At 37.2% G+C, this 20,543-nt stretch overlaps 1 protein-coding gene across 1 annotated transcript; it reads left to right on the forward strand.

Annotated features, from left to right (window-relative positions):
* On the forward strand, positions 679-17,346 carry LOC109822302. Its single transcript, XM_020388483.1, has 9 exons — positions 679-711; positions 808-874; positions 960-1,037; positions 4,977-5,029; positions 5,394-5,477; positions 15,849-15,901; positions 16,002-16,066; positions 16,161-16,219; positions 16,905-17,346. Exons 2-9 carry the CDS (start codon positions 814-816, stop codon positions 16,992-16,994), a joined length of 543 nt encoding a protein of 180 aa, XP_020244072.1. The 5' UTR covers positions 679-711; positions 808-813; the 3' UTR covers positions 16,995-17,346.

The raw sequence follows: 20,543 nt of genomic DNA on the forward strand, positions 1-20,543 counted from the left end.
TCCCATATTTTGGGTCCCTGTAGCAAAGCTCTTTTTAATATGTAAGGTTTGAATAGAGGAGGTTGGGAATCGTATTTCTCAACTATCTGTGCTGGGTCGTTACTCACATGACCAGCATGCGTAAGCTCACAAAACTTGCCACTGGCAACACTTGATACCTAATTGCAGCAGCACCAAGCTTTGAATATCCAAAAAAAAAAAAATTTAGAGATATTTTAAATACCAAAATGGTAAGTAGGGTAAAAAAAGAAAAAATTAACCATCTCATAATTTAAGTCATTGTTTATGGGCGATTTTTTGTGGTTGTCTTTTGCTTTTAGGCTTATATGGGCCAATGACTAGATATATTTCAGTCGAGAGCTTATATTTTCGTTAGGCCTAATAGAATTTTGGGCCAGAAATCTATAAGCTTGCTGGGCCCTTAACTAGCAGCCCCTGCGGTGTCTCTCAGCTTCTCATCTCTTCCGTCTTTTTATTTTTATTTTTATTTTTACTTTTATTTTTTCCGCTCAAGGAACGAATCGTTAATGGCGACAGTCGACGACACCTCGAACAGCAGCAAAAGGCCCGTCGATATGGGGCCCATCGAAGAGCGAGGCGATGGATCGAGTACGCCGCCGGGCGAGGGCGCGGAGCTGAAGAAAACCGCCCTTCGCGGCGCGCGGCGAGCCGGCCTCTCTCACCGCCTCCGCCGCCGTCGAAGAATCCAAAGTCTCTCTCTCCCTCTCTCTCTCGAAAAATATAATCGAACTATTTCGTTGTTTTTGTAATTGTGATGCTGATCTCTCGTTGTTTGTTGTTCCTTAGGGTTTGATGGAATTGGCGAAGAGTCAGTACGAGATTCATGAAGAATTGGCCGTTGCCAAGATTAAAGGTCGCTTTTTTGTGTATTTAATAATTCAATGGACTTTAGGCTTTGATTTTGGAATTTGGATTTTGGGTTTTGCATACTTTTGCAGAGGGGATTCTGATTGCTGCTTCGCACCCGGAGATCTCTTGTGGAGCTGCTGCTGGATTGGGGCTTGTGGTATTTAAGAGTAATCCATTTTCCTTTTATTACTGCAATTTTGTTATGTCTTTCACCTTGCATCATATTGTTATGTTCAAGTTTGAGAAATTATTCATCTGTAGCTCGTAAAATTAGTAAATTGAAATCCACTGAAATTCTTGTGTGCATTGTGTTCTTTTTGAGTTATGTGCCCTGATCTGAAATTGGTGGCATCATACATAAAATGTGAGATGAAACTAGACTCTCTAGTACTCATTACTCTGTGGACGATGAAAATGAGCATAGTCAACCTCCAAAGTATGGATCAGCTGCTATGTCAACCCCGTTTTTTATTTAAAACAAGGGAAAAATGCTTCCAGCCCCCAAAACACAAAAAACATGCTTCCCCCCAAGACTTTTTCATACTCTTTTAAAAATAATAATTGAATATTTTAAAATACCAGAATTTTTTTTTCTAGTATCAAAATTTCTTGATCCTTACAGTGTTACATCTATTTTATTAATTCTACGTATTGTACATGTATTTATATATGTTTGCTGTGTATGTTACCACATAATTTTGGTCACATTTTACTGTATTGTACATGTATTTATATATGTTTGCTGTGTATGTTACCACATAATTTTGGTCACATTTTACTTTTCATGTACGTGTTTTATTACCATGTTTGCTGTGTATGTTACCACATAATTTTGGTCACATTTTACTTTTCATGTACGTGTTTTATTACCATTGTTATTTGGATATTTATCAAGTTATATGTTTTTCTTGTATGTGTTTTTATGTTGTCTTTAATTTTATTACTTTATTAGTTATTTTTGTTATTTGAGTTATATTGTTTATTGGTTAACATAGTTATTTCTTTCACGTTTCATCAGTAATTTCATAGTTTACTTAAAATAAGAAATGAGTGTTATAGGTTTATACAACTTAGTTACAGATTTTGCACATTGTAGATATCTTATTGTGTTTATTAGTTGTTTTTTCTCTATCTCTATTTTGTTTGGTTGTGTATGTTTTACTTTAATAATGTATCTTATTGTCTATTCATTAATTATTTCAATTATTATATTTATCAATTTTCTTTATACAAAAAGTCTCTGCATTACTGTTTTAATTAACTGTTCATGTCCATATGTCATTATTGTTTTGGAAATTATTACATGGCAGTTCATATATTGTATTACGTTTATTCTTTATGTATATTGGGTTTATAGTTTTGTATCATATTTGGTTATTCTAACAGTTATAATGATATAATGGTTATTGGTATATTTTTATATTGTGTTTGTTGTGTAAATGTTATGAGTACATAATTACATGATTGTTGCATATAATTCTATGTCTTTTATCTGCGTCCATTATTGATATGCTTTTTTTTCTTTCTATTGTCAATTATTATATGTTTATTTTTGCTTTACATATTACTATATGATATCGTGCATATCTTATTTTAATTCCGAGGGTGAAATTTATTTTAAGAGAGGTAGAATGTAAGGACCATGAATTTTAATACTAGTTAAAATAATTTTTTGGTATTTTAAAATATTTAATTATTATTTTTAAAAAGAGTATTGGCACTTTTCGATTTTCTAGAATTTTTTATGATTTAAAGTCCAAGTTTTATATTTAATTAAATGGGTTTTACACTTATAAAATTAGTTTAGTGCTCTAAAAATTTATAGAATTAATCTGTTGTATTATCGATACTATTACGTATCATTTTAAATAATACAATGTATTATTGTTATATTTTTGTATTATTTTCTATAATATGTAGTATTATTAATTATGTATTATTGGTATAAATTGTTGTATTATTTTAATTATTATGTATCAGCTGTCATATTAGCACAATTAGTACGTTTTGATTTGTAGATATTTATCCCATAATTATTTGATTTTAAATATAAGTAAATATATTTTTATTATTAATTATTCTTGTTTAATTGTATAATACGCGAATATTTCGACTATTTCGTATCAACTATTGTATTAGCTCAACATGTAAGTTTTTATTTATAGATAATTATTATGTAATTAGTTTAAATTTTAAATACCCAAAAGTATTTATTTTAAGGGAAAAATGCTTCCGGCCCCCAAATTCGTAATAAGTATGCTTCCCCCACCCAAGACTTTTTCAACGCTCTCAAAACCCCCAAATTCATAATAACTATGCACCGAGCCCCCAAAACACAAAGCCTAATAATTTTACACAGCTAAATACTATAATACCCTTTTCTCTCTCTTATGGGCATTGATCACCTCCTCCCCCCTCCAGTGCTTCTCCCTGATGTCCCTGTCCCCGACCGCCGTCATCCCCTACGGCGTCCGCGAGCTCATGTTCGACGAGCGCGGGCTCTACCTCCCCGACCACTGTCATTCCCTGCGTCGTCCGTGAGCTCAAGTCCGACGAGCGCGGGCTCTACCTCATCCACCTCCTCCCTCCTCAACTGCGCCAACCACATCGCCTCCTACTTCTCCGACGCCCTCAACCACAGCGCAACTCCGCAAGCGGACCCCACGTAGAGAGGGAAACCAAGAGACAAAGCCTCCCCAGATCTCTCTTCCATTATTTGATTTTGCTTTTCTAGCTTCGGTTTCAGTTTCGGCTTCGGGGGCGCCGTCGCTTTCGTCACCGACGCCGGCAAGAAGTGGGCCAAGAAGATCCGGGCGATTCGGTTTCGGGTTGTTGACGAAACCGACACAGATGCGGGTTCGGATGTTTGTAGTAGATTTCGCGATGGGTTGATAAGAGGAGAGTTTGGGGTTTGAGAATTGTCGTTGGGCGATGATGGAGGCTGGGTTTTGGAGCCCAATCGCGATCGAACCCATTTTTTGTGTTTTTTTATTTTTCTTTTTCGTTGATAGGACGATGAAATCATCATCGATTTTGTTGTAAATGGGTCTTTATGCTTTCATCGTCCAAGCATAAAGAAAGCATAAAGCCCGTAACCTGATGATTTATGCTGTATGTGATGATTTCAAAGTGGATAGCGTCCATGGATAATACCCTTTATCTCTCTTATGGGTGATGATGGGACGATGAAATTTTCAAAAGCCAAGTGATTTACGTATTGTTGTTAAGGTTAAGGGTTGTTGCTAAAGTTAAGCGTTGGTTGTTAAGGTTATACGTGTTGGTTGTTAAGGTTATGTGTTGTTTGTTAAAGTTACGCGTTGGTTGTTAAGGTTACGGGTTGGTTGTTAATGTTATACGTGTTAGTTGTTAAGGTTACAGATTGGTTGTTAAGGTTAAGCATTGGTTGTTAAGGTTAAACGTTGGTTGTTAAGGTTAAGCGTTGGTTGTTAAGGTTGCGGGTTGTTTGTTAAAGTTACGTGTTGGTTGTTAAGGTTACGGGTTGATTGTTAAGGTTATACGTGTTGGTTGTTAAGGTTATACATGTTGGTTGTTAATGTTACGGGTTGCTGTTAAGGTTATGCGTTGGTTGTTAAGATTAAGTGTTGGTTGTTAAGGTTATACGCGTTGGTTATTAAGGTTACAGGTTACTGTTAAGGTTACGCGTTGGTTGTTAAGGTTAAGCGATGATTGTTAAGGTTATATACGTTGGTTGTTAAGGTTAGGGGTTGTTTATTAATGTTACGCGTACAAACATTCTCGTACGAACATGTTTAAAGTGTAAATCAAGTACGTCTTAAATACTAAAAAATGATATTAAAAAAAAGGAATAATGACAAGTCACTACTACGTACAAACATTCTCGTTATAGAAGTGGTCATTTTCTGCCCATTGTGAAATTATCATATTCGAACAAACCCATAAAATTCCATACTTTTTGAGCAAGCCCCAAAATTAACAACCAACTTGTATTACTCAAAATATTATGGTCATTTTCCATACTATTCGAACAAGTCACTACTACGTACAAACTTTCATGTTTTTTTTTCTGGGATGTTTTACTCATAATATTGCTTCTCATGTGATCTTTGTTCTTTTTCATCCTACAGGGCCAAGACGATTTCTGATTCGCAATACAAGGCGTTTATTTATGAGTGAAGAGGTCATAATATCTCGTTTCTTTTTTGCTTTTATTTTGTATTAAATATGTCATCATTTGTCTTAATAGTTAATACATGATCGTACCATTGAAGGTATTATAATATTATAACGATTTTGATGTTTGATTTCTACGTCTAATATTCTTTCTGTTATACAATTTGACTAGTTGCTTTACTACCTTTAATTGTTTAGATATCATAATTCATAGAGCAGACTCCTGTAATTTGCAAATTAATCACATTGTCTATCGGTCCTCTAACTATGCCAAATCTGTGTTTCCACCATGATTTCTTATTATCGCATGGGTGCCAATATTTTTATGAAACTTATTGATATGTGAGAATTGATTCATGTCTTGTCTCCAGTCATTGTTGTCTGATGCTGAAGCCAAAGTTAATGAGCTACGGCAGTCAATGAATCTCGTGAAGAATGAAAGTAGAAAACTGGAGGTATTTCCTCAGTTCTTGATAAGTCTTAATTGATTTTTTATGTTGTCTGATGTTTTCTTATGACTGGTTTCAGTTTAATACGACTGCTTGCACTTAATTGTTGAGAGCTGTATATAAACTATTGCATGCCTCTGGAATCATGTTATTTTTGTAAAGACATGCACATGACACTTCCTATCACTTCTACTTTATGATCATGTTGGCTGAACAATTATTTGTTTTTTTACTTTGTCCTGACCCCTGCCGAAAGTAAAAGAAGAAAAACTAATAATAGCAATAACAATAAACGCATAAATAAATACCATAGAAAAATTTCCATATGCGTTTGTCTATTTTGGCATCACTAGTAAACGGAAGATTACATTCATCAATGAAGATATTTAATCTCCTAATTTTCCAATGGACTATTCTTTCCCATATATCCAATTAATGAATTTCCTTACATTAATTCCTTTATAGAAAAGTAGAAATTGGATAATATAGCGCCGATGCTTCAAAGAAGTACTCATGTCTGTTACCTATTGGATGCTTGGACACTCTTGATGGATATGTTGGGTACTCCTTTCAGTGTATCCTAAATTTTGCATTACATCGTAGACATAATGCATAAATATTATGTATGTAACTCTCGAAGGACCCTTTTACTACACCAAAACTCCGAGGTTGTGGTGTGTGTTGAGAGTTATAATTTTATATTTGGACATGCCCACCGTTTTTAAAAGCCTCCGCCTAGTCTATCGAGGTTGTCTAACTAGTGTCAAACGTCTAGGTGTAGAGAGTGTTTAGAGGAGCATTGTCTGCTTACGTGGATTGCACTCTTTAGGCATTGATCATGATTCTCTGTGTTGCAGCCTCCACGTCCTTCAAACTCCTTTTAACCTCAAAAGATGAACACCTCGACTACCACTTAAATGAAGAAAGAATTTTTTTCTTAAACACCAGTTCAGCTCCTGAGCTTTTGATAACATTGACATTTACTATCAATTACTGTAATTAAAAGAGAAAAAGAAAACTATTTGCGAGAAAAATAAGAAGAAAATTTAGAAGAAATGTTATTAATTCTCCCTACTTGACATAGAAAAAGAATGAATACAAACTCTCTTTACAATCTCTCTTTAACTAACTTAGAAAAAAAAAATTTCTTTATCAGTTTTTCGATTTACAAAAGAGAGAAAGATCAACGAAGATCATTCTCATTGTTTAATTCTGGGTTCTTCTTGGGTGGCGATGAGAGTTTGAATCTTGTATCTCGTTGACGATCCGAGCACCTTGTTTCGTGGAACGTTGTCTACTCTTAACTTAGCGTCTTGGGAGAACTTGCAAAGCAAGTTTGAAAACTCTAAACAAGTTTAAGAACTCTGCGAAAGAGTTAATTTCAGAAAGGAAACTTAATCCTTTTTCTATTGAAATAAGCTAAACAGCTGATTTTAATGCTCTTCAATCGAAAATGGTTCGAAAAGTTAAGCTTTCAAAACTCCAAAAGCTCAAACCAAAAACAACTCAAAGATGATCCAAAGAAGGATCTTTATTCAGCTAACTTCTTAGTTATTTATAGGGTTTAAAGGGTGTAACTGACCCTTTAATTTGCTCCATAATGGGTGATTAATGGGCCCATTATATGGAAAAATAATTTTAAAACCGTTCAAATCGTGTTTGAAATAGTCAAACGCGAGGTTCACGTTCTGAAGCGAGTCTCGCGTTCAGCTTTGTGAAACGCGGAGGTGATCCTCATGTTTTGGAGTTAAAACGCGAGGATGACCCTCGCGTTTCGAAATTGGAACTCGGGGGTGACCCTCGCGTTTTGAAATTGTAATGCGTGGCTGACCCTCGCATTTTTGAATTGTAAGAGTGGCCCTCACGTTTTGAAATTGGAATGCGGGAGTGGCCCTCGCGTTTTGAAAGTGGAACGCGGGGGTGAACCCTCGCGTTTTGGAGTTGGAACGCGAGGGTGGACCCTCACGTTTTTCTTTGAAGAGATCGTTAATTGTAATCTCTCTTTCAAGTTCTACAAAGATCGTTATTTTGAAATATTTGCATTTAGCTTTTTGAAGTATGAGAGTCGTCAAATTGTAACTCACGTCTGTTATCGTGAAAGTCGTCAGATTATAACTTTCATCGTCAGTATTAACTATCTGTAATAATTTTTTGACTACCTACAGAACCCCCTCCAAAGTTTTTAAAAGTTTACGGTTGACTGAAATGAATATTCGAAATACTTTAGATCTCAGTTTTGATCTTGGAACAGTGTACTGTTGATTCTTTATCATAAAGGAGTTGCTCACTGCATCCGTCTCGAAGGCATCATGAATTTGGTTGCAGAGATTTGACACGTAAGACTCGAGTTTTGCTTTTGCAAATGCGAGGGTTGCGTCTGATCTTTGGAACGCGAGGGTGTGAACCACGCGTTTTGCTTTTGAAACGTGGGGGTGACCCACACGTTTTGTTTTTGAAACGCGGAGGTGACCTTCGCGTTTTGATATTGGACCACGGGGTGACCCTCGCGTTTTGACAATGAACACTTGCTATTCTGTTTGAAAGAATTAACAAGTTCATGGGGGTTTAACTGTTAGAGGTGTGATGTTAACATAATAGTAATTTGTGGACTTATCATCCTATTGAAGATGATTGCTAAGTTGATTTTTTTTATCAGAGGTGTAGTGTTAACTTGATGAGTTTTGAGGATTTATCATTCTATTGAAGAGAGTTGATAAGTTGATTTTATCATCAGATGTGTAGTGTTAACTTGATGTTATTTGATACTTGTGATTTGAACAAGATTTTTGTGGACTTATCATCCTATTAGAGAGTTGATTTCATCATCAGAGGTGTAGTGTTAACTTGATGATATTTGATACTTTCAGAATCTTGATTCAAACTCCTTGGGGACATGTAAAGATTTTGACAATCAGAGGTGTATTGTTAACTTGATAGAATTGTGTTGCGATTTAAATAACTTAATGGATTTATCATCCTATTGAAGAGGATTAATAAGTTAATTTTGTCATCAGAGGTGTAATATTAACTTGACGAGATTGTGTTGCGATTTGAGTAACTTTATGGACTTATCATCCTATTAAAGAGAATTGATAAGTTGATTTTGACGCCAAGGGTTTAATGTTAACTTGATGGGATTGTGTTACGTTTTGAGCAATTTTATGAACTTATCATCCTATTAAAGAGGATTAATAAGTTGATTTTGGCGTCAGAGATGTAATGTTAACTTGACGGGATTGTGTTGTGATTTGAGCAATTTTATGGACTTATCATCCTATTAAAGAGGATTGATAAGTTGATTTTGGCGTCAGAGGTGTAATGTTAACTTGACGAGATTGTGCTGTCATTTGAGTAATTTTGTGGACTTATCATCCTATTGAAGAGGATTGATAAGTTGATTTTGTTTGGAAGAGCTTGCTACTTCAAGAATGAGACAAGTTGAATTCGAACTCCGTGGAGATGTTAATCGTCAGAAGTGTAATGTTAACTCGACGATATACTAGCTAGGGATGGTTTTGTGAATTTTGTAGTTGACAGAGGTATTTTGTTAAACATGTTAACTTTTGTGGTCTTATCATCTTGCTGGATAAGATTGATAAGTTAGCTAGGGAAGATTTTTGCAGTTGACAGAGGTGTTTTGTTGAACATGATAACTTAAAAGATTCGTTACTCTTAATCCAGTGAATTTCAAGTAACCAACCCACAGTCTTGAGTGAGTTCAATTTCTCTTTTTAGACTTAGCAGGGGAGGAGAAAGTGGGTCTCATGATTTTTATTAGTAATACTTCTTAAGAAAATTTTCATTAATTGACATTATGAGCCTATTAACTTTTTGATTAATGAGACGGTAAGCTCTGTTCTAGTAGACTGACTCTACCACGAAAGGTCTTTCCTATCTGGGATTGAAATTTTATTTTGTCTTGTACGTCATGACCATTGGTCGTCTGGCTGCTAAGACAAGATCATATTTTTTGAAGATCCTTTCTTTGACCTTATTGTTTTAGGCTTTAGAGATTCGAGCTTAGTATAACTCGATCTGTTGTTAGGCTTGAAGCCGTTTATCACTTTCAGTTCTTGGAGGTGTAGTCGATGTTGTTCATTATCTGTCATCCCGGTTGTAAGAGCAAGTCTTAGGGATGAGATCTGAATTTCTTATGGTAATACAGCTTCATATCCGTAAACCAAAGAAAAGGAAGTAGCTTCTTTGGGATTGTCGGGAAGTATGTCGTACAAGACATAATCGACGAAAGGGAATCGCCAATCCCTTAGTTCGAGGCCTGCGGAAGTTTCGTAGACGATCTCTGTTGTTGCCTCTTCTGTATAGTCTTCTAGAGGGGACTTGATGTGATACAAGTCACGACCTGTGACGAATACCTTTGTTTTTGCTTATGGTAACAATGCTGCTAATGAAGCCGAAGCATCCGCATACGCGTTTTGTTGACGTGGAATGTATCCGATAAAGAAGCCTTCAAAATTTTAGGCTAACTTTAACGCCGCGAAGTGGTAAGGCAACAAGTCCTCATTACGCACTATAGATTTCCTTGGTCAATTGCATTCCTAACAACAAAGCATCATACTCTGCTATATTGTTGGTGCATGACTCGGTTAAGGAGAATCCTTTCGGAATCACGAATCCAGTTAGGGATATAAGTACAACCCTTACTCTGTTTTAGGAGAATCTGGTACCGGATGGTCAGCTAAGAAATCTGTCAGGACTTGTCCTTTAACAGCTTTCTTGGGTATAAATCGCATCTCGTGTTGCGATAACAGTAAGGCCTATTTTGCGAGATGACAGTTCAATGAAGACGATCTCGTCATGAGCATCCAGGTGAATACCAAGGTTAGATACTCTTTCTCCTAGGTTTCCTTGATACACTTGTCCACTGCTGATCGTCAAGTAGATCAGAATGGACCCACATTATCTCTCCTTTCGGAATAGCAAGGGGTATCAACCTTTTATCTTTCTGACCATACGGGTCAATATTCAGGTGTAGCTTCCCTTTAGGGATCGGGATCGGGATCGGGATCACACCGATTAGAGCTTGAACGGGTGAAAAATATTCGAGTTGGATTGACACAATGTTAGTGGTCCCTGTTTTCTGTTCTGGTTTTAGCTTGAGTACTTCTGCATCAACCAGAGCCTGTAGGATATCCTTAAAGATGTAGCATCTCTTCGTTGAATGTCCTAACGTCCTATAGTAAAGACAGTAGTTTGGATCATCTACCTTCCCTATTTCTTCAGATTTTTTAACTTCAGGGAGTTTCAGCTTGCCACTATTCTGAAGTAGCTTGAATAGAGAGACCACATGCTCATCTTTGAAGGAGTATTGCTTAGGTACTCTTTGCTGACCCGACGCTTTACCCTTGGCAGGTGATGGTCGGGGATTGACTTTAGAAGTCATAGTATCTTCTCCTTCAAACCAGGAATATTGGGTTTGGCCCTATTGCGCAGGTTGCTTCTGCTTGTTTTCTTCTTTAGCTTCGACACTGACAACTATTTTTTGAGCCTGTTCGCCTTAGGAGACTAGTTGTTTCTAGGAGCGGCACTCTGTAACTCCCATTTGGGCTAGAAGTTCGGTCTGTAAGTTGTGTCGATAGATTTTCATCAGAGTAGACTGTGTCATAACTGTCAGACATCACAGAGCCACGCTTCGAAACCTTTTGATGAAGGTTTTGATGAGCTATCCCTTCTTCTGCTTAGTGGTAAGAAGGGTAGTGACAGAGACTTATGTGTCGTCTTCAAAGAATCTTGATAGGAAGAGTATCTCTAGATACGTCCATTTTTGGATACATTCTGTATGCAGTTTCATGAACTATTCAAAAGTAACCTCCTTAAGGGTACCAATGAACAACCGAGTCAGTACGGCATCATTTGATATCACATTTACAAAGTCAAGACTTTGAATTTTGGAGGATAGGTGGTTGTATACCATTCAGCTAGATAGGGCCTAACAAGTAACAACTCTCTCATCTTAGAGCTCGCTTCTATTGGCAATGACATTGAGGCGGACTTCCGGCTCTTCTATTTTAGCCGACTGAGGATCCTGCTCATTCTCGGCCTCTCTTCCTTCTTTCAGATTATGGGCTTCTTGATTAGAAGTCGCACTCTCAACCACTTTTTCCTTTCCTTTTGATTTAAAGGGTCGGGATGAAAATGATCCTCCTCTTTGGGAGGATTCTTGCCTGCGCGACGATTTTATTTTTTGGAATTTGGCCCTGTCTACGACAATTTGAGTCATCAGGATCCGGAGTTCATCAATAGTCTCCTACTGAGACTTGATCATAGCTTGCTGCTCATCAAGTCTTTTCACAAGATCATCAGGGTGTCCCGCCATATAAGCGGAGCTCTCGTGTTCTATGAAGGAGCTATAGGATTGAGATTCTGCGATGACTGAGTGTTCATCATCAAACTCAATTCCTTTATCCAACTTTTGGTAGTTGACAGTAGGAATGTCTCCCTTTTGAGATCGAGTGTGTTGATAGATTCCATCAGACTCACTCAGGATATCTTTCAATCCAGGGGACCGATCCATCTCTGACTCATCAGAGCTAGGGATTGATGATCTCCCTATTTAGAAGTGACTCCAAAGTACTCTTCTTCCGAAGTCGTCTTCTTGTGGGAACGTTGTCGCTTGTTGGGCAAGGCGACGTTCGCCAGTCTGTTGAATACTGATAGCCTAGTTACAGGTGCACATCATTGGCATCCTGAGAAGACCGCAGAAATCAACCGTTCACATTGACATGAACGAGCGACTCGTTATATCGGTCTTTCTCTCGATATGAATTTTCTCAAGTCTGTTACAGAAACTCGAGAAGAGTTACTCACTGATTGTGAGGTTTGAACTGGAACCCCCAGTTTATGATTGGACGGGGCTGACTCCTGGTAGACATGAATCTTGAATCCTTATTCGTCGTTTTGAACGCGACGAATCACATCGCGCTTAGTATTAGAAATGCGAGAGTCGCGTTTTGCATTTTGAACACGAAGTTCGCGTTGAACCATTGAAACGCGAGGGTCGCGTTTTAGTTGAGCTAGGTGGAGCTGATGCTCGCGTTTAACGCGGAATTGACCTTCGCGTTCTAGTCGTGGAACTCGGGGTTGAAACTCGCGTTCAGGCTGAGCAACGCGAGGGTCGCGTTCTGTGATTGAAATGCGAGGATCGCGTTTGAGAGCAGGAACATGAGGGTCGCGTTTGAGAGCAGAAACGTGAGGGTCGCGTTTGAAAGTGGGGACGCAAGGGTCGCGTGCAACATCCTTCTGAACGCGAGGTTCGCGTTTTGGTTGAGCAACGCGAAGCTGAGGTTCGTGTTCAACGAGAACTTGAGGTCCACGTTTTACTGTGGAACGCGCCATTGAGGGTCATGTTTAGTCTGACCTTCGCGAGGTTCGCATTTGGGCGCGTAAACGCGAGGCTCACGTTCTTAAGTAGAAACGCGAAGCTCAGAGTCGCGTTGAGGCTCACAAATGCGAAGTTCGCGTTGGTTGGGTAATCGGTTTTCTCTAAGTTGTGCTCGTCATAGGGATTTTCTCATTCGTCGAGCAGCGTTTTTCTTCGCCTAATTTGAGGCTTTTGCAGCGATATCACAATCTGTAGTGATCAGGTTAGTCACAACAATGGGCCTCTTGTGACCTAATACCTTTTGTTTGGGCACGGGTATAGGGTTTCTAACTCGGTTGACAAGTTCAGTTGAAACTAGGCCTTCTCCTTCTGAGGAAGGACTGTATGAACAATATAACCCTAAGGAGAGACGCTCCTTTGGTGAGTCAACAGTAGTAGGAGGAACCTTAGTCTCCTCGGAGACTTTACGGATCTTGTGCATAGCCTTAGAGCTAAGGGATCCGGTGGAAAGGAGTTTCTCATACTTTGGTCGAAACTCTGACTGTGCTCCACAGTCAGAGTTTCGACAGTGGTTCCCACGAGTTTGGTGTCGGATTGCGTCACCACTTCTTCATCGGTGAAGAAGTTAGTCCCCAGCGGAGTTGTCATTTTTTTTTTGCGGGAAAAATAAGAAGAAAATTGAGAAAAAATGTTATTAATTCTCCCTAACTTAGAAAAAGAATAAATACAATCTCTCTTTACAATGAATACAATCTCTCTTTGCAATCTCTCTCTAACTAACTTAGAAAAAAAATATATTTTTTTATCGGTTTTCTGATTTACAAAAAAGAGAAAGATCAACGGAGATCATTCCCTTTGTTTAATTTTTTGTTCTTCTTGGTGGCGATTAGAGCTTGAATCTTGTATCTCGTTAACGATCCGAGCACCTCGCTTCGTGGAACGTTGTCTACTCCTCTTGACTTAGCGTCTTGGGAGAACTTACAAAGCAAGTTTGAGAATTCTAAACGAGTTTAAGAACTCTGCGAAAAAGTTAATTTCAGAAAGGAAACTTAATCAAGCTAAACAACTGATTTCAAAGCTCTTCAACCGAAAATGGTTCAAAAAGCTAAGCTTTCAAAGCTCCAAAAGCTCCAACCAAAGCCAACTCAAAGATGATCCAAAGAAGGATCTTTATTCAGCTAACTTCTCAGCTATTTATAGGGTTTAAGGGGTGTAACTGACCTGTTAATTCGCTCCATAATGGGGGCTTAATGGCCCAATTATGTGAAAAAACGGTTTTGAAACCATTCAAATCGTGTTTGAAACAGTCAAACGCGAGGTTCGCATTCTGGAGCGAGCCTCGCGTTCAGCTTTGTGAAACGCGGAGGTGATCCTCGCGTTTTGGAGTTAAAACGCGAGGATGACCCTCGCGTTTTGGAATTAGAATGCGGGGGTGGGCCTCGTGTTTTGGAGTTGGAACGCGGGGGTAGACCCTCGCGTTTTAGAGTTGGAACGCGGGGGTGGACCCTCGCGTTTTGCTTTGAAGAGATCGTTAATTGTAATCTCTCTTTCAAGTTCTGCAAAGATCGTCATTTTGTAATCTGTGCATTTGGCTTTTTAAAATATGAGATTCATCAAATTGCAACTCTCGTTTGTTGTCGTGAAAGTTGTCAGATTGTAACTTTTATCGTTAGGATTAATTATCTGCAGTAATTTTTTGACAATCTACAAAAACCTCCTGAGCTCTAGGCGTCTGGTCCAACGCCTAGGCCTCCTAGCGTTTTTATAACATTGTTAGCTATTATTTTGGCTATTTAATATTTAAGTATGCATGGTTTATTGTTGATCTAAGATTGCTATCTTTTTTTATTTACATGAACTTAATACATATTTTTATCAATTATTATAATTAAATAATTTAAAAAATAGCCAAACGCCTAGGCGCCACCTACACGTACACCTAGGTGTTTGAGGCGCTGACTCAAACGCCTAATCCGTCTAGTGCCTTCTGTAACATTGGACATGGCGCTATAGGTTTAGGGCTCTTTCATGGATCGAAACCTGGATTTATGGAGCAATATCTTTTTTTTTTAATCTGCTTTGTGGCCATTGTAATTTGAAGCGGGTTACCTTGATTACCATCTTAAAGGACCATGCCACTACACTAAAACTCTGAAGTTGTGACGAGGGTTGAGGGTTTTAATTTATATTTTGATAGTACCTATGCTAAGGAGAAGCTTTCTCGACAGATCTGGACTTAGATCTGGACTTGCACATTGAATGATATCTATCCTTTGAGTGGGGGTATGATCTCGATAGTTTTCACTCTTCAATTTGGAACAAGTTACTTTGGCATCAGTTTTGTTAGGCCGTGCAAGGTTCCATGAAGTGAAGGTGCCTTTAGGTAACCCTTTGATCCAATTGAAAGCTACACCCTTTAAGAGCATGGCAGAACAGCTTTACCAGGAGTAGACCATTCCATTCCCCAGCCAGTATCCAGCCTGGGCCTCAAGTTGGTAAACGTGCTGCTGTCCCGAACCATGACCATTGAAATGCTATGAAGTGATCGACTCGTACTTCAAGGGATAAGGTATGTTATCCCTCTCGGAGGGGTATGGTTTGGCAAACGCTCTGCTTTTTGGACGCTTTATCTTGCAGCATAGCTTATACATGGCCCTTATCGCGTTAACTGTGGCTTGAAGAGAGTTAATATTAGAGTATGAATATGAGTCCACAATTGTTTAGATGCATTGAATTCATAGAATTTGCTAATGACTTACTAAATGTATGTGATTCATGCAATCGATTAACATCGATGTGTTTAAATTTTTTTATTGTTCTCTTGACATCTGCATTCTTTGATTTGAGGATTTACCTTCTGAGCAGCCATACTTTGTTACATCTATCTGTACATATACTATGCTTTGTTATATATCATTTTTGTCCTATTTGTGCCATACCTTTTTGTTCTTGAGCCATACATATATCATACCCATATCCTACATCTGTGTTCATTCTTCATTTCACATCCATAATGATTGGTTGTCCTCGTATTTTAGGAAAGAGCTAGGAAAGCTGTGGAGGAAATGGAAAGAGGACAACAAGCTCTCATGTATGTTATCTACCCATATACAAGACAATGGTTTTTCTGTAACGGACTGATGCCAAAAATTTTATTCCTTATGTAAATTTTGATGGTTACCTTAATGCAGAAAAGAAGGACGTGGGATCCAAAGTGAACTGCGTTTCATCAATCGCATTGAAAAAGAAACCATGGGTATATGCTCCTGCTATTCATTCGTTCACCATTTCGTGGTGGGTAGAATGGTTTGGTCTTCTCAAATTTTTGATAAGAATCTTCATGCAAACAGGTCTGAAAGATGTCATTAGGGAATTTCCCAGAAGAGATGCATCTCGATTTCGATCAGAGGTTACTCTTCGAGCTTATAAAATTTTCATCCAGCTTCAACCATCTTGGTTATACTTGAACCATTCACCATTTGGAGTTTGGAAAATTTTCTGCCCTTGTCATTTAGAGTCTTTAGACAAGGCTTCTTGTCATGAGTATTATTGCTTTGGATAGATTGTGGATAGACCCCCAGTACTATCACCCAATTTCAGATAGACACCCTGTAGTTCCATTGTTGCAGATACACTCACTTGAGTGGAACTTTCTGACTCTTTAGTACCCTGAGAGAAAGAGAAATTTATGTTTTAACAAATAGACATCCTGAGGGTGAAAGAGAAAAAAATTCGCTCAAGAGGGTGTATCTGCCACAATAGAACTGTAGTTGGTCTATCGGCAATTAACCCAATTGCTTTTGATGATAATGTTACATACTGCCTGAAATGCAGTTTTTTTGACCCAACTGCAAATCCCCTGCCTTTCCGGTGGGGATTATTAGTCATAAACTGTCTTGGAAAGCTTGGCCGTTCTAGTATTATGCCTTAGCAGAAGAGACCATGAATAAATGATGTCTCTGCACATATTCGAGATTGGCTCATCAAATGAAACTCTGTAACATGTATATCTTAAATGAATTCTATGAACACATAACTATTATGAAGGATAATTTGTTATCTGATGACATTGGATGCCGATCTCCTGGTTGCAGGTCTCTACCCTTTCTTCTCAGGTAAAGCAAGAAAAGAAAGCTCTCAACAAAACCGCGACAAAGATAATCAATTATGGCATAGCAATTTGATTCTCAACCCCAGCAATTTGACTCTCAACCTTTACTACCTACTCCGGATCTATTTGATCTTCACAATCAAGGTGCAACTGTCAACTTATATAAAGAAGGGGAAGATCATCTTCCCCTCAAAATTCGAACAATGCCCTTTGCATCTCTCCCTACAGTTTTGAACCAAAAACCATACCAACATTGTTCTATGTATACCTTTTCTCTTTTCATAACCAATGAGTTATGTGTTTCTTTATCCTACTGTTGTTTATTTTGATGATTGAGATGCAATCTATATAATGTGATTGCTTTATTTATCAGATTGGACGGTACACGAATTTCTTATGAATGTTGAGTTGCGGTGTTTTCTTTTCAAATCTACAATCATTTAGGAGCAGCATAGCCTGATCCATGGTTTTATTCTGGAAATTGCACGCAGACCCCCTGTAGTGTCATTCTTTGAAGCTTGCCCATGGATTTTGATTTTGGCCAATTCTTTTCTTTTGATGTGTGTGGACTGTACAGTGTGCGAGTGATATAGGCTTTTTACATCAAACCGTTTGAACGCATACTGACAAGATAAAGCGAAGAGTGCAAGCAATATACCGAGTGGGGTGAGCTAATGGTTTCTTGCATTATTCCAGTTTCATTTCCAGAAATGATTTGAAAATTGAAAATGCTTGTGTATCCTCGTATCCAGAACAGCGATATTTTATTGAAATATTCCATCCATTTCTTGTGAGCAAGGATATGAAAATGATTTGAATGCGGGGCTATTCGGATGTTTGCTTGCGTGGTTGGTTGCCATGTTTATAAGCATCATGCATGTTTAAGAATTTTCCGTTCTAAATTTATCATGACTTTTTTTTTGGAGTTGTTTTCTCCCTGCGGCTGATGGATGTACATGATGTTTTTCATAGTTCTTTTTATGTGCCTGTTCCTTTTTCTAACTGATATGGCACTCGTGGATGGGGGTGCTGCCCGTATATTCTAATTATATAAATTATAAATTAACAAAAAATCAAAATAAAAACCAGGCAACTTATTTTTGCTAAGAAGTAGCAGAAGTAGCCTTTACTTCCTCTACTCCTGCTATTTCATAGTTACATTTGTGCAAACAAACGGGCCCTAAGTTACTGTTATGGAAGTTAATGAAGCGTGCAAAGTAGTGCAATTTCTTGCTACATGGTGGACCAAAAATTGTACAGGCCGGGTTTGGTTAACCTACAGCATTAACGAGGCCAGAAATTTCCTGTCCTCTTTTCATATTTTTGGAAGTTGGTCAATTTTCTTGTTCCTTTTTCCCAAGTCCAAAAATTTCGTGAGACAATCTACTCTCACTTTTTGCTAACTAAAGGACACAAAACTAGAATTAGTCGAAAAGTTTGGGATTCAATTAGTTAATATGAACAAAATCAAGAGAAATTATTACTATGACTACTTGTAGCAGATGCTCGAAATCAAGAAGAATCCTTGGACCAATGCAAAATAGAGAAATATTGGAACTAATATATGTTTATTTCTCTTAGTCCATCCTCTGTTCAATCAATACTATTCCCTAAATACCTTTTTTTCCAAAATCTAAAATGGTGTTTGGCAACTTCCCTACTATCTAAATTAGCGGAAGCTAATCAAGTTAATGGGTTAAACTATTATAGGTAAAATTGAACCAACTTCAAACTTAATTTTCTTAGTTTTAAGTGATTCCTTACATCATCTCTGACATCAACTCTAATGTCATCTCAAATCTTTATTTTCTACTCTGGTCTGAGAAAGATTTTTTAAGTCGACACCGTCCTTGCTTTTAGCTCTCTTTATCCTCACGCTCTCTCTAGAGGTTGAAAGAAATCACTTTGACCTTACTCGGGTTACAATTTCTGTAAGGTGTTAGTCAAAAGTGATGTTTTCACGTGAATTACGATAATTGTTAAAGTAGAATAATTTTTATTAGGGGCTGTTTGCTTCGTTTCCTTGATACAGAGAAATGCAATTCCATGTAAAGAAACACAAGTTTTGAGTTTTCCAAACTTTTCCAAAAAATAGATTGTTTTGCTTTGGTTCGCACATAAAAAATGGTGGGAAACCAATGTATTTATTTTTCTTGTGTTTGGTTCGCATAGAAAAAAAAAGAAAAACTTTTGTAAACAAAGCAGAGAAGGGAAAAAAATCTGATGTGGCAGAGTTTCATCAATTTCACTTGGTTGAGGAAGGAAATCGGAGAGGAAAAAAAATCTTAGTTGGCGGCAATTTCAGCAGAGTTTTCCCTCTTCCATTCAAGCGAACCAAAGCGACATAAAGAAATGGATGGAAACAAAAAAACTGACATGGAAGGCTAAAAATCTGACGTGGATGGGTTTTCTGAGTTTCCACCCCTTATAATAGCGAACCAAACAACCCTTTAGTAAAATATTTTAATGACATAATTAGGAATAGTTTTGTAAAGTAGGATATCTGATAAAAATAACGTGGGATAATTTTGATAATCACAAAGCATATATTTTATGCCTTTTGATGATATAAATACTATTTATATATTTTAATCTCGCTGTTATTGATTGACAAATAGTTGGCTAGAATGTTAGTTACTATTAAATAACTTTTGCTTAGATTATAAGGTATTATATGTATTGTAACTTTTTTGGTTTTTCTACTTATTATTATAGTGCAAGTCTAAAAAAACATTTCACATTTTCCTCCTTTTTTTTCCTCCACCAAATCTCTTTCCCTCGCTCTCTCAATTTACCTTTTTAATAAATTGCGGATCTATAATTTATTTACTTTTAAATTAATTATATAATTATAAAATTTAGTAAAAGAAGAAAATATCGCATAAGGAGATGAGTAAGAGGAGTTGAGATCCGATCTGATGGCATGGTTTAATGATTGTGATAACCATTGGAATAAAAAAATAAATAGGAGAGTTATAGTTTTTCACCACCTAGTTTCAAGCTAAAACTTGGGATAATTTGAGATATTAGAACTCTCACTGTTATATCAAGAAATTAGAAAAAAGAGATAATTTTGTACAATTATCCTGGTTCTAGTTTTGTTACAGTTCTAATTGACTAACTTGTAATATTTTATGCTAAATCTAATTTTAATGGACTAACACTATAAAATTTTATCCCCACTAATTATCCTAGTGGACCTAGTTCTAATTTTGAATTCTAATTTACTAACCTCCCTCGGTAAAAATTTCACAAGTTGTCATCAATTTTCTTTTACCCTGTACCCGCAATGTGTTGACTTTTTTGAGGAATGCGACATTTAAAAATAAGTTTAAAAAACAAAGCCATAATCTAGAAACAATGACAAAAATGCTTTTCAAAGGACCTAAAGATTTGATGATAGCATCACCTTTGAAAAAGCAACGCACGAAAAATTACTCTGCTTTTGGGATTATGGTCGGTGATAAAGTTGTTATAGTAGGTGAAAAGTATGTTAATTTAAAGTGTTAACCCACCTTAATTTGTAAAAAAAAAGGCGAAACTAATTTACAATATGGTGTATTCCTACAACTTGATCTAGAGTCAGTTTTCTATTTTATTTTATTTTATTTTATTTACGGAA

This window comes from Asparagus officinalis, chromosome 8 (assembly GCF_001876935.1).
Source record: "Asparagus officinalis chromosome 8, Aspof.V1, whole genome shotgun sequence".
Lineage (NCBI taxonomy): Eukaryota > Viridiplantae > Streptophyta > Magnoliopsida > Asparagales > Asparagaceae > Asparagus > Asparagus officinalis.

Coding starts and splice junctions, on each gene's coding strand:
- LOC109822302 (XM_020388483.1), top strand. CDS start 814: ATGGAATTGGCGAAGAGTCAGTACGAGATTCATGAAGAATTGGCCGTT. Junction 875..959: donor GGCCGTTGCCAAGATTAAAG/GTCGCTTTTTTG, acceptor ATACTTTTGCAG/AGGGGATTCTGATTGCTGCT. Junction 16,220..16,904: donor CATCTCGATTTCGATCAGAG/GTTACTCTTCGA, acceptor TCCTGGTTGCAG/GTCTCTACCCTTTCTTCTCA.